Below are 14,038 nucleotides of genomic sequence, written 5' to 3'. Positions count from 1 at the left end.
GTCTGAAAAGGATTTTGGGAACGTAGACAATAATCCTACTAATAAGGTAAGGACAAAGCTGTTGTACACAACTGCACGGAATAAGATTGAATTAATTTTTGATATAGAATTTAGGATTATTTTGTTCCACATGTTGTTGGATTTTTGTTTTCGATATAATTAATATCAAGATTATTTAATACCAAAATTGTAATATTATTTCATATGAGATTCAACATGGATTTCTAATACCGGGATTAACAATCGTTGAATAAAAACACCTAAAACACCAAAAAAATCCTTAATTACATTTTTCTTTTTTCTTGTTTACTTTTAAAAATAAAGGTAATATTGTACGCAAAACTATATCCAACTTAAAATTAGATACATGTTTTTCGTGTTTCAGCAGCCTCGTAGGCCAACTGAAGACCGAATAAAGCAGTTCAAATCCGCTTGAAATCTATCCAAGACCTGCCCGACGACTACTTCCAATTCAAGTCGAGCTAATCGACTCCCAACCTAGCTAGATTTGGTGAAAGCAATCAAGCCAAAGTAATACTTATTCCTTCAACGATAAGAGCTGCAGATGAAATAGCAGTGCTATGCCGACATCTACTTAAAGAAGAATAGTATTAGAGTCAAGACCATATACAACTCACCATCATGTGGATACGACTTTGTCACAGTTATCTCAAGACTTCGATTATGTACCCTTATCCACACTTGTGTTATTCAAGGGCTTTGACAATTTATGAAAAGCTTTTTGGAGAAATATATTAAAGAAAATTTTTGTAGAAACAAAACAAGAATATAATTCGATAGTTGTATCTCTATTCAAGTTTTATGAGTACTTTGTGAGTGTTCTCAAACAGTTTCTTTTTTGTTTGTGGAAAGTTTTACCAAAATAAATATTTCTGGAATATAAGGTGCATGTAATTAAGATTTTCGTGGAAGATTAGGATATTTGATGACAAATTGTAGAAGAATGTAGTCTATAATCTAGAAGGCTAATCAGGTAAAAATTTCTTCAAATAATATCTAAAATGGAAGACCACAAAATAAAAGCACAAAAATCTCGGAAATTATTGAGGGTAACTACCACTTATGTGACCTTTTATTCCCCCCTCCCAAATCTCTATGCGCGTGCACACACATACATACTTCTATTTTTTTTTTGGTTTTCTACCGGTGTTAGGTATCTGGATAACGTTCATTAAATAGAAAAAAAAAATATTTTCTATCAATTTTTTTTATTTCTAAGGCTCGAACCGAAATCTCTGTTAATGGTAAAGTGATATTATCCATCTCATCACAACCGTCGCCAATGCAAATTAAGGACCAAATATGTCAAAGTATATATAGTTGAATGTCAATATATAATTTCAATGATGTTAGGGTGGCGAGTTCTTGTCCTTATAAAAGGTCAAGACAATTACAAAAAGGACCCTTTTAATGGTTTTCTCTTCAGTCTAGTTTCTGTTAGACTAATTCATAAGTCAAGAGATAGGAAGAAGTTGGTACAGATAAAAAGTGTTCATATTAGTTGACCACTAGCCTTCCCGTAGTTGTTTAATTGGTATTTTCTTGTTAAACTTGATGTATTTTTTGTTTAATCATTCATATTCAAAACACACTTAGTCGACTAATTTGAATTCGTACCTTGTGTAGCTATTAAAGATACAAAACACACCCTACCAAAAGATTCTCTATGTGAGCACCCTGAAACATCTGATTAAGGATCAAGATATATATCTGAACTATATACCTAATAAAATTTCTAATGCACTTACAAATAAATTTATGCTCTACGTCAAATTATTGAGTTTAGTTGAACCTCATAATTTTAAAAATATAACGGGTTCAATACTAAATTTTTTTAGATTCACTACTAAAAAAAGGGTGGAAAACCGACTGCCAAAATCGACCGATGTTGGTCGGTAATTAGCAAAAATCGATCGAAAACCGGCCGATTCGTGGCGGTCGGTAATCGTATGGTCGGTAGAGCCAACCAACCGACTTTGGTCAGTGATTTCGGTCGGTCAACTAAATTGCAAAAAAGAAAAAATTGCTGAAAAAACCGATCGAAGTCAGCAATTTTAGCTATGTAATTAAAAAATGCACCATTCGAAAATTGAACTCAGGTCTTTACTGTGGCAAGATACTATTCTACCACTACACCATTGGTGCATTTTATTTTAAGACTGTCAATTATTTTATTTATACTCTTTAATTGCATTTTCGCGCGAAAGTAAGTGACCAATGTCGGCCGGTTTTATTAAAAAATAAAACTACCGACGAAATCGATCGGGTTTTTAAAATAACCGACAGAAATAACCAACCGATTTCGGTCGGTTTTTCGAATATTAATTTTAATTTTTTTTAAATAAAAAAACCGACCAAAGTTAGTCGGTCTCTTGAAAAATAAATTTTGTGGGATACAAAAAATTGTTTCCCACATTTTTGCGCCAAAAAAGACCGACCGAAGTTGGTTGGTTTCGTAAAAAAAATTGAAAAATAAAATATTTTGAAAAACCGATCAACTTCGGTCGGTGTTTCGACTGGTTTTTTGATTGACCAAAGTTGATCGGTCGACCGCGGTCGGTTTTGACCGAATTTCTAGTAGTGATTGAATCCATAAAGCCTAAATTCTGAATCCGTCGCTGCTGTCAGTACATATTACGCAAATAAACGTCACGTACAACTACAATTCAATTCTACTACAAAGAAATACTCCAGAGAAGTGTAAAGAAACCCACTAAGATATTTTTGTACTGTTGTCAACTGATGACTTTTAGAAAAAAATATCCAGTTGTACGAACAAGTACATATTGTTTTTACTTACGACCTTCTAGATTTAGACAAGTCCAAAGTTTCCCCTAAAGTACATGTCTGACCTACTCACATCTAAGGTTATCCGTTAGTAGTGTTGCAAGTTCTAGTAATTATATATATGAAATTTCCTCCCAAGTTTCGTAATATAGCACTGCATAAAATAGTTGAATGAATGGCTCAAGAGTATGAAAATATCATCAATAACGTCATATTATTGATTTAGTAAATTGGGTCAAACAAGTAGAATGTAATGTAGTGTGAACAATGAAGGCTAGCTGTAATTAATCTATGGTACACATGCGATGAATGTTGAACGCGATTAGCACACCAAGTTTAGTCAATTATTTAATTAATTAACTAGTTAATAATATGTTTAATTCCGTGTTCTCACATAAATTTCGATTCGATGCATCAAAATATCTGTTTAGCATTTTCATGGGATAATTCTCAATCCATGGTTATTTATGTTTGGTTAGAGGAATTAAAAAAGATAATGCATGATTATTAATGTTTGACGGCTATCTCAGAAAAAATAATAATTTCCGTATAACTAATACTTTGTTTCGTTAATTTTCGCATTAAGTTTTGTAAAACTCTATGTATTTTTTTTATGCGGGATAAAATGTATAATAGGAGATTTAAAGATAAAGATATACTCCAAATATATATAATCACTACATAATATTCTCCTTGTATTATTATTTCTTCCTTAATAATTTCTACATTATTGCTCAGCATATGACAATAATCCTTTTATCATTATATTATCCACTACATTAACATTGTATTCCTTTGCTTAATTAGCATGTGAACAAAACTCCCCTTTCCGACCCCCCAACAGACGACTTAATGATAATAATACTTAGTTGCTGACTTTACATTTTAATTCTTTCAAAGTAAAGAAACCAAAATGGGAAGAACTAATAGAATTTCTAGAAAAATGAAGGTGCCACGAATTTACGTAAATATATATATCGTCATGTAACATGTTGGTTCGCTAGTCAACTCACGACTTTGTTTATGCAAATTGCTAGTACAAGAATATTACTATTATTATTATTATTATTATTATTATTATTATTATTATTATTATTATTATTATTATTATTATTATTATTATTATTATTATTATAGTGTTTTTTTTCTTCTTCTTTTGGCAAGGAGATAAGTAGTATTCGCTAAGCCACATTGTCACGCTTGCGTGATCCATGATGTCAACCCTAGGGGTGACAAACGGGTTGGTAAGGTCGGATGTGGATGGATCGAAAACGGATAATGCAAAAATGGATAAATATTCGACCTCACACATATTTAATACGGATAAAAAATGGGTTACCTGTCAAATAATATGGATATCCATATTATCCATGACTTCTTGAATATGATTAATTTTGGGAGAATTCCTAATTTTTTTTTTATTTGTTTTCCCACCCGGTGTCGGGTACCCGCATTGGAGCCCGACTATATCCGAATTCGCGCCGCGTAGGGCCCCATTCGGGGGGAAGCGCTCCATACCAAGGATTTTTCTCTACCACACTTGAGGAACCTCCATTTTGAGTCTTTGCAAATGTAAAGTTAAACTCATTGGTTATCCATTTTTAAGTGGATAATATGGATCTTATCAATATTTGACCCATTTTTAAAAAGTTTATTATCCATAGTTGATAATACGGATCGATAACTATTTTTTAATCCATTTTGTCATCACTAATCTACCTCAACAAGACTAGGGGCGGAGCTAGGGGCAAAAGGGTTCATCTGAACCCTCTTCAATTCGTTCGAAAATTATATTATGTGTCTAAGGTTAAATCTTTTTTTGTCTATATAAGATGTTGAGATCTCCTTGGCTACTTCACATATTTAATTTTTAATTTCTTGAATTCCTTAGTAAAATTCTTAGCTCCGGCACCGAATAAGACCACTAATTCAAGTTAGCAAAACTACTACATACTCCTTTTAGATTAAAAGCCCCACTGTCATTTCCTAAACAGATAAAGAAGTGTATATAACTTATCCCACAAGAAAGTACACGCCCGATCTCGTCATTACAAAACAATTCAACTAATCCTAGTCAAACTAATCAAACTAAAAACCCTTATAAATAAACAACCTAATTCCCCCCACAAAAACCTGAAATATATTTCATTCTTTCTTCTTCCTACCAAAGTTAACCAAAAACCCCTCGTCCACACCCAATATTCAACCAAAAACAACCATAAAAGAAACAAAAGTACCTACCATTTCTCAAACATTTGCATGAAAATGGTGGTTCTACCCATAAAGAGAGAAAGAGAAGGTGATCTTGATACCATTACAACCATGGCTAATTATTTGATGCTACTCTCACGCCAAGCAAATCATTTTGAGACGATGAACAACTCTCCTAATCGAGTTTTCGAGTGTAAAACTTGCAATAGACAATTTTCTTCATTTCAAGCTCTTGGAGGTCATAGGGCAAGTCATAAGAAGCCAAGATTAATGGGAGAATTGAATTTTCATCAGTTATCAACTTCTCCTCCTAAACCAAAAGCACATGAGTGTTCAATTTGTGGGCTTGAGTTCCCTATAGGCCAAGCTTTAGGTGGGCATATGAGAAGGCATAGGGCTATATTGAATGAGAATAATATTCAAGTTCCTCATCATGTTGTAAAGAAATCAAATAGTCAGAGAGTTTTATGTTTGGATTTGAACTTGACTCCTTTGGAGAATGATTTAGAGTTCAAGTTGGGGAAGTCATCTCCTGTAGTTGATTGCTTCTTGTGATTATAATCACTAGTCTAGAGTTCATGTTATATACGAAGGGGAGCCTCGGAGCAAGGGTAAAGTTATCTCAATATGACCTATATGGAACGGGTTCGAGCTATGGAAGCAGCTTGCATTAGGTTAGGCCGTCTACATCATACCTCTTATAGGGTGCGACCCTTCCTCGGGCCTTGCTTGAACACGGGATGCCTTGTTCACCGGGCTGCCTTTTTTATTTTATTTTATGTTGTATACACTGTCAGTGTAGCATAAACTCTAAATCATATGTAAACAATTACATGCTAGGTTTTTAGTTTTCTTTCTTTTTTCTTGTTATTGGATTTTGCTCTAGATAAGAATTTATTTATTCATTTATACGAGGGATTTAGGAGTCTCTAATCTTGTGGATTTCGTTTTATAGATGGATTATTTAAGATTGTAAAAAGGTTAACTGTATGTGATTATTCATACATAAGCCTGGATGTAATATATATACTATGATTTATATAGAATTATATATACTTGATTATTGTGTTTACACTATGCGTTTGGTATTATCTGTTAGTTGTGGAAAATTTCATACTATCTATTTGTTTCCAGAAATATTGACTATTACATTTGCTTTACTTCAGATCACACGTGAACATTAAAACAAGTATATGGTCATGTTATTCACAGCACTCTTACGATGGTTTTGCATCTTTGACCCGTGATTGATGCTTAATGCTTGGCTGCGTAAATTTTCTTTTCTTTTGACAGTCTTACAAGAGCAAGAAGATTATATACACTTCACATTCATATGAGGAGGGGTGGGAATAGGGATGATAAAAAATGAAGTTCGGGCCTAAACCAACCCCAAAAACTATTGAAGATTTTCCGAGATCAATATATAAAAAGACACATAGACGTCCACATCCCATCACTCAACACAGGATAATAGAAATCGTCCCCAACCCCTCAAGAGAAATTAAAGCAATTTTGAGATTAATTTCATAAAGGGTGTAGCCATATGTATACTATTCAAGCTATGTATATCGTGTAATAAAACTAACAAAACAAATAAGGGAAGAGACGTATCTGAGGCTGCTTACATTGATTAAGTAGGAAAAAAGATAATATATAACACAATCGATCGAGTTAATTGGTGAGATATATATCCTCCATTTCAACCGAATCGTTACAACTTATGTTGCTTGGGCTTTTTAAAATGTTATCTCATTCGTTTCGAATCCTAAAAAATGCATTTTTGGAGACTCCGATTCGGCAATAATTTTAAAAAATCCGAACAATATATTTAGGTCAGAACTTAGATGGGGTGGAGCCACATCTACTAATCTGATGGTTTGGAATTGGAGAAAGGATGAAAATGATTGACAAGGTCAAGGAAGAAGCTGGTCGTACTAAAAATTAAACTAATCCCCAGTGAACCGAGTTATATGGAATATCTATCAGTAAATAGTGATAGTTTAGTATTTGTAATTTTAGATTGCACCATTGTAGAATAAGTCATAATTAAGTGCCAGACCTATAGCCACTTGCCAGTTGGTTCAATAGTATAGTGAAATACAAGGGAGAAATTCAAAACTAGCCAGATTTACAAGGGATCATTCAAAAATAGCTACCGTTTCAAAAGTAATCGAAATTTAGCCACTTTTCATGTAAAGATAAATTTGAACGAAAATACTGTTCAAATTCCGGAAAAGTATTCCAGTATAATATACTGGAGTTCTAGTATAATATACCGGTCCAGCATAATACAATACTGAAACTTTCCGCGTGTTGGTGTTCCAGCATAATATGCTGGAAGTTCATACACAGGTGCACCGATCTCCAGTATATTATGTTGAAACTTTCCGTATTGCAGTAAAATAGTGGCTATTTTTCAATGACTTTGCAAAAATACCGGCTATTTTTGAATGACTAGTCTGAAAACTGGCTAGCCCGTGCTATTTTTACGAAATACAAGGTACCAATCTTATCAATGACACTTTTCTCTTTTACCCTCTTCTCTTTCAACATGTTTGCCCAAATAACCTTCAAAATCTGTTCATTTGAAGAGTATTTTTTTTTTGGAAGTGGTTTTGCAAAAGTTACTTTAGAGTTAGTATGCTAGGCGTCTTGATACTATTTATTTGTCTGGTACGTCTAGTACATATCTATTTATAAGTGAATCCAGAATCTAGAGTTTGTACATTTAGAACAGTATAATTTTATTATATGTACACCTTTTAAATTTATATATTTACATAGTACAAATACGGTTTAATTAATTCAATTGAACCTGCATATTCCACCTTACATCTGTATCTCGTCTCCCCTAGTATATAATCACAAAAAACAATCAACTACAGAACCGTTTTCTTCAACTTGAACTCTAAATCATTCGGGGTGTCAAGTTCAAATCCAAACATAAAACTCTTGGACTCTTTGATTTATTTACAACATGAACTTGAATATTTTCATTTAACATAGCTCTATGCCTTCTCATATGCCCACCTAAAGCTTGACCTATAGGAAACTCAAGTCCACATATTGAACACTCATGTGTTTTTGGTTTAGGAGGAGAAGTTGGCAACTGATTAAAGTTCAATTCTCCCATTAATCTTGTCTTTTTATGACTTGCTCTATGACCTCCAAGAGCTTGAAACGAAGAAAATTGTCTATTACAAGTTTTGCACTCGAAAACTCGACTGGGAGAATTGTTGATCGTCTCAAAATTGTGATTTTCTTGGCGAGAAAGAAGCATTAAGTAATTAGCCATGGTTGTTGTTGGACTATCTGCATATTTGGCTTCAGGCCCAAAGCTGAAAGAATAATACTGATAGGCCCAAATGTCTATTTATGTATATAACTTTGTTTTAGTTAGCTCAGTTAGCTCTTTCTTATTTTTGACTTGTTGGACTGAATTTGTAATGGACCCAATCCGGGTTTATGTATAAAGCAATGGGCCTAACTCAATGAAGGGAACCGACATATTTTTCATTTTACATCTTCTGTTAATCAAAGTTCTCTTTCAGAAGAACTTTCTCGAACCCTGGCTTCCATTGATGGAAACCTTCGTTTCCTCTGATTTTGCTAGTTAACATGGTATCAGAGCAGGGATTTTGCTAGCTCTCGTTCTCCTGCATCGTCCGGTGTTACCTTTGTTCGATTTCGTGGTGTTTTTTTGCTTTCGTCAAAGATCTGCGTCTTCAGCGATTTGAGAAAATTTCAAGGTGTTTCAGTGTGGATTTTATCTTTTCTATCAACAAAGTCTTTTGATTTGAAGATTCTATGGCATTTTTCTCGTATTTTCAAACTCGATCGAAGAACCTAGGGTTTCTTTGTCAGACATTGGGTTTATGCTGTTAAAGGCCTTTGCTTCTTCAGGTCGCGAAGAAGTCTGGTATTTTCGTTCCTCAGTTGTTTGATTTCTTCATTGTGTGAAAAGTATTGAGTTGCTTTCTTCTGAACATTTGGTAATTGATATTACCTGGTTGATATGGGTAGTCTCGATCCTCCTGTGAACTCTTCATCTTCTTCATTTGTTTACACACCTGAACCGTCTTCCCCGTTATTCCTTCTCCCTTCTGATGTACCTGGGGTTTCTCTTGTTGCGATATCGTTCTCGGTGAATGGATTTGGAAGTTGGAAGCGTAGTATGATTGTTTCGTTATCTGCTAGAAATAAAATTGGTTTTATTGACGGGACCTGTGTTAGGCCTCCTGAAAATTCCCCTCAGTTTAGGCAATGGGACCGCTGCAATAATATGGTCATATCATGGCTGACCAACTCACTTTCACCAGACATAGCTGAGAGTGTACATTACTCAGATACTGCTGAGAGCATATGGAAACAACTTAATAATAGATATGGGACAGTAAATGAAACTAAGGTGTTTGAATTAAAAAGAAATCTAGCATCCACATATCAGGGATCTTTTGATATTCCTTCTTATTTCAATAAACTTAAGAAAATATGGGATGAATTGGAGGTTATGCGTAGTAGTCATGCAAACTCTTGTAAATGTGCTGCTAAAGAGGGTTTACAAAAGGAAAGAGAAGAGGACAAAGTACATCAGTTCCTCATGGGATTAAACGAGGTTTATGTGGGTGTTAGAAGCAATCTATTGATGATGCATCCTTTACCTTCTCTTGATTCTTTCTATATCATTCTTCTACAAGATGAAAAACAAAGACAAATTACTACAAATCCTCAGTCTCATTCAGAATCTGCCTCTTTCAATGCTAGTTCCAACAATATCAAATTTACTCAACCACAGCCACAACAAAAACAGTACAGTCAAAGGGTATTTTTTGATCAATCTAAGTCTGGTCTCTTCTGTAAGTATTGTAAGAAGACATGGCACCTGATTGACAAATGTTACAAACTTAATGGATTTCCTCAAAATTTTAAGTTCACCAAAGGCAGAAAACTAGCTGCAAACATGGTAGATTCTGAACTTGCTACTCCACAAAATGTTTCTGCCAATTCTGTTTCAACTTCTACTCAGAATAAGGCAGAACAAGGATCTGTGGTACATGGATTGACTCAGTAGCAGTATGCTCAATTGATATCCTTGCTTCAATGGACTCACATTTCTGATTTTGGACCTTCTCTCAACACTTTAAGTTCTGCCAATTTTGCTGATACTTTACTGCCTAAGACTGTTGTATATAGTTTTAATTCTACTTTGCTGAGTAAATCAGATTCCTTAACTTGGATAGTAGATTCAGGTGCATCTGATCATATGACTTCCAATAAAGAATATCTCATTAATATCACACCCTTATCCATTCCTTTTCTTGTTTCTCTTCCAAATGGATATAAAGTTAAGGTTACCTGTACATGATCTTTTGTCTTAACTAAGTCCATTATTCTTCACAATGTCCTTTATCCACTTTCTTTTAAACATAATCTCATTTTTGTACACAAAATTACTGAACAATTTGATTGCATAGTTCAGTTTACCAGAATCTCATGTGTTATACATGGCCATTCTCTGAAGAAGCCCCTGGATCATGGTAAGCTGGACAATGCCTTATACAAGTTTGTTTGAGAATAATCATCATCTCAGATTCAGCCAACTCTGACAAATGTTTCAAATATCAACAACCTTTCATCTTTGTGTAACTCTAGTTCTTTCTCTTCTTCTGATGTACATAAAGATTCTGCCATATGTAATAAAGCTGTTTTGAATAAAATGGATATTGTCTGTTATAATAGACTTGCTCATGTTCCTTTTATTAGAATGAAGAGTATATATGAAATTTCTTCTAATTAGTATTTTCCTTGTACAATTTGTCCATTGGCTAGGCAAACCAGATTACCATTCCCAGAAAATTCCATTAAAACTTCCAAACCTTTTTAACTCATTCATGTTGATACTTGGGGACCTTATAATACCCCTACCTATTCTGGTTTCAAGTATTTCCTCACCATTGTTGATGATTTTTCTAGAAGCACTTGGACTCATATAATGGAATCCAAGAGTAATCCATTCTCTTTGCTTAAAGCATTTATTGCCATGGTAAAGACTCAGTTTCATACTATAATACAAAACATTAGATCTGATAATGCATTAGAGCTAGGCTCTAGTCTTGCTGACATTTATTTCTTCTCTAAACATGGCATTATTCATCAGACTAGTTGTCCCCACACTCCTCAACAAAATGGTGTGGTGGAAAGAAAATATAAGACTTTACTTGAAACATCTAGAGCTTTACTCTTTCAGTCTAAAGTTCCTATAAGATTTTGGGGGGACTGCCTATTAACAACCACTTATATCATCAATAGATTTCCTTCCAGATTACTCAACAACAAATCTCCTTATGAATTATTGTACGGTAAAGTGCCTAGTTATTCCCATCTTAGAACTTTTGGGTGTCTTTGATATGCCACTGTTCCCATTCTCCAAAGAGACAAATTAAAACCTAGAGCATTTCCCTGTATGTTCCTTGGTTATCCCTTTGCTAAAAGGGATACAAATTGTATAATTTGCACACTAAACAATGTTTCTTCTCTAGAGATGTGATGTTTCATGAACTTCATTTTCCTTTCTCACCTGATTTTTCTCTTCTTGTTTCTCCTGAATGTCTTTTACCAAATACACCACAATCTTCTTCTCTTGATCCTAACATTGATCTTCCTGAAGCTGCTGATGTTTTGTCACACCCAGAACTTGTTGCTGATGTTCTTTCACAAGTACAATCTCCTGTTCCAAGTCCCACTCACCCTGTTCATCCTTCTACTTCCTCCTTACATGATTCTGTACATGAAGTGCCAACCTCTCCTATTTCCTTTAACCCTGACATTATTCCTACTACTATACCTGCTCCTTCTCCGGATTCATCTTCCTCTTCACTACCTTTAAGAAAATCTAGTAGAGTTCACTCTCATCCATCCAATTTAAAGGATTATGTTTACACCCTTCTATCATCTCTTTCTTGTTCTGTTACTCAGCATAAAGAATTTGAACCATATACATATTCCCGGCTGCTCCCATACCAGCTTGGCAAGATGCCATGAGAAAAGAATTTGAATCTTTAGAACAAAATCATACTTGGGACATTGTTGATCTCCCAAATGGTAAGAAACCTATTGGGTGCAAATGGATCTATAAAATTAAATACAATACTGATGGTAGTGTCAAAGATAAAAAGCTAGGCTTGTCATTAGAGGGGACACCCAAGTTGAGGGGGTGGATGTCAATGGAACTTTTTCTCCCGTAGTGAAAATGTCCACTGTGAAATGTCTTATTGCTGCTGTTGTTAAGAAAAAGTGGTCTCTATTTCAACTTGATGTTAATAATGTATTCCTTCATGGTGATTTAGATGAAGAGGTCTACATGAAACTGCCTTTGGGTCTTTTTGTTTCCCTTTCCTACTCTTCTGTTTCTGCTCTATTGGTTTGTAGACTTAGGAAATCCCTTTATGGCCTAAGACAAGCTTCACGACAATGGTAAGCTAAACTATCTCATGCCTTGTGTTCTAGAGGTTATCATTCTTCCCCCAATGACTACTCTTTATTTATAAAAGGGTCTCCTGGTCATCTAGTTATCTTGGCAGTATATGTTGAATAATAGTCATAGGTGATGATTAGAAGATCAGATTATACCAAACTCAGGATTAATAGTATAATACAAACATGATCAAGTATCATAGAGAACATTAGTATTGATTCATTGAAAGAATTTTTGGACAATGAATTCAAGATTAAAGATTTGGGGTCATTGCATTACTTTTTGGGTATTGAAGTTAACTATCTGCCTAGGGGTGTTCTTCTCAATCAGAAGAAATTTGTAACTGATTTGCTTCATGAGTTTATCTGTTCTGATGTAAGTTCTGTGGTGAGTCCTTTGGAGTTAAATAATAAATTGCATGCTGATGTTGGTGATATTCTTCCTACACCAGAAAAATACAGAAGTCTTGTTGGTAAACTATTGTTTCTTACTCACACAAGATCAGATATCTCTTTTGGAGTTCAACACCTTAGTCAATTTTTAAAGTCCCCCAGATTTCCTCATATGTGTGCTGCTCTTCACTTGCTTAGATATCTCAAGGGTACTGATGATCTTGGGATCTTTTACTCTGATTCTGCTGATATGTTTGTCCATGCTTATTCAGACAGTGATTGGGCTGCCTGCCCAGAGACACAAATTTATTATATTTTCCTTGGTGATAGTCTTATTGGTTGGAAGTCTAAGAAGAAACCAGTGGTTTCTTTGTCTTCAGTCGAAGCTGAATATCGTGCTGTAAACAAAGTTGTGGCTGAACTAATCTGGCTATCCAGATTATTAACTGACATCTATGTTCCTATTTATTCTCCTATTTCTGTATTTTGTGACATCTTGGCAGCCATTCATATTGCTAAAAATCCTGTCTTTCACGAGTGTACTAAGCACATCGAGGTGGATTGTCATTTAATTCGGACCAAGCTGCTTGAGGGATTTATTCAACTTCACCATGTTCCAACTGCTCAACAACTTGCTGATGTGCTTACAAAGCCTCTTCCTGGTGCTCTCCATCATTCATTCCGGGACAAGTTGAAGGTGCTATCCCCCTTCAACTTCAAGGGGGGTGTTGGACTATCTGCATATTTGGCTTCAGGCCCAAAGCTGAAAGAATAATACTGATAGGCCCAAATGGCCCAAATGTGTATTTATGTATATAACTTTGTTTTAGTTAGCTCAGTTAGATCTTTCTTATTTTTGACTTGTTGGACTGAATTTGTAATGGACCCAATCCGGGTTTATGTATAAAGCAATGGGCCCAACTCAATGAAGAGAACCGACATATTTTTCATTTTACATCTTCTGTTAATCAAAGTTCTCTTTCAGAAGAACTTTCTCGAACCCTGGCTTCCATTGATGGAAACCTTCGTTTCCTCTGATTTTGCTAGTTAACAGTTGTTATGCTATCAAACTCTCTTTCTCTTTCTCTCTTTTTTGATAAAACCACCATGTTTGCATGCAAATATTTGAGAAAATGATAAGTTTTGTAGGGTT

General features: G+C 34.6%; 3 protein-coding genes across 3 annotated transcripts; all 3 read left to right on the top strand.

Moving 5' to 3' along the window:
• The first annotated feature begins 4,922 nt into the window (after positions 1-4,922).
• LOC107772055 (zinc finger protein ZAT11-like) lies at positions 4,923-6,091 on the top strand. The gene has a single exon (XM_016591540.2). The coding sequence runs from the start codon at positions 5,068-5,070 to the stop codon at positions 5,572-5,574; it is 507 nt and encodes a 168-aa protein (XP_016447026.1). The 5' UTR covers positions 4,923-5,067; the 3' UTR covers positions 5,575-6,091.
• Positions 6,092-9,034: 2,943 nt separating this feature from the next.
• Positions 9,035-10,090, top strand: LOC142166083 (uncharacterized). Its single transcript, XM_075224499.1, has one exon. It carries the CDS (start codon positions 9,035-9,037, stop codon positions 10,088-10,090), a length of 1,056 nt encoding a protein of 351 aa, XP_075080600.1.
• A 2,178-nt stretch (positions 10,091-12,268) lies between these two features.
• Positions 12,269-13,660, top strand: LOC107772054 (putative mitochondrial protein AtMg00810). Its single transcript, XM_016591539.1, has 2 exons — positions 12,269-12,439; positions 12,746-13,660. The coding sequence occupies exons 1-2, from the start codon at positions 12,269-12,271 to the stop codon at positions 13,658-13,660; spliced, it is 1,086 nt and encodes a 361-aa protein (XP_016447025.1).
• The last annotated feature ends 378 nt before the right edge of the window (positions 13,661-14,038 follow it).

Source organism: Nicotiana tabacum, chromosome 11 (assembly GCF_000715075.1).
Source record: "Nicotiana tabacum cultivar K326 chromosome 11, ASM71507v2, whole genome shotgun sequence".
Taxonomy (NCBI): domain Eukaryota; kingdom Viridiplantae; phylum Streptophyta; class Magnoliopsida; order Solanales; family Solanaceae; genus Nicotiana; species Nicotiana tabacum.
This window is presented reverse-complemented; position numbering and strand designations above follow the sequence as displayed.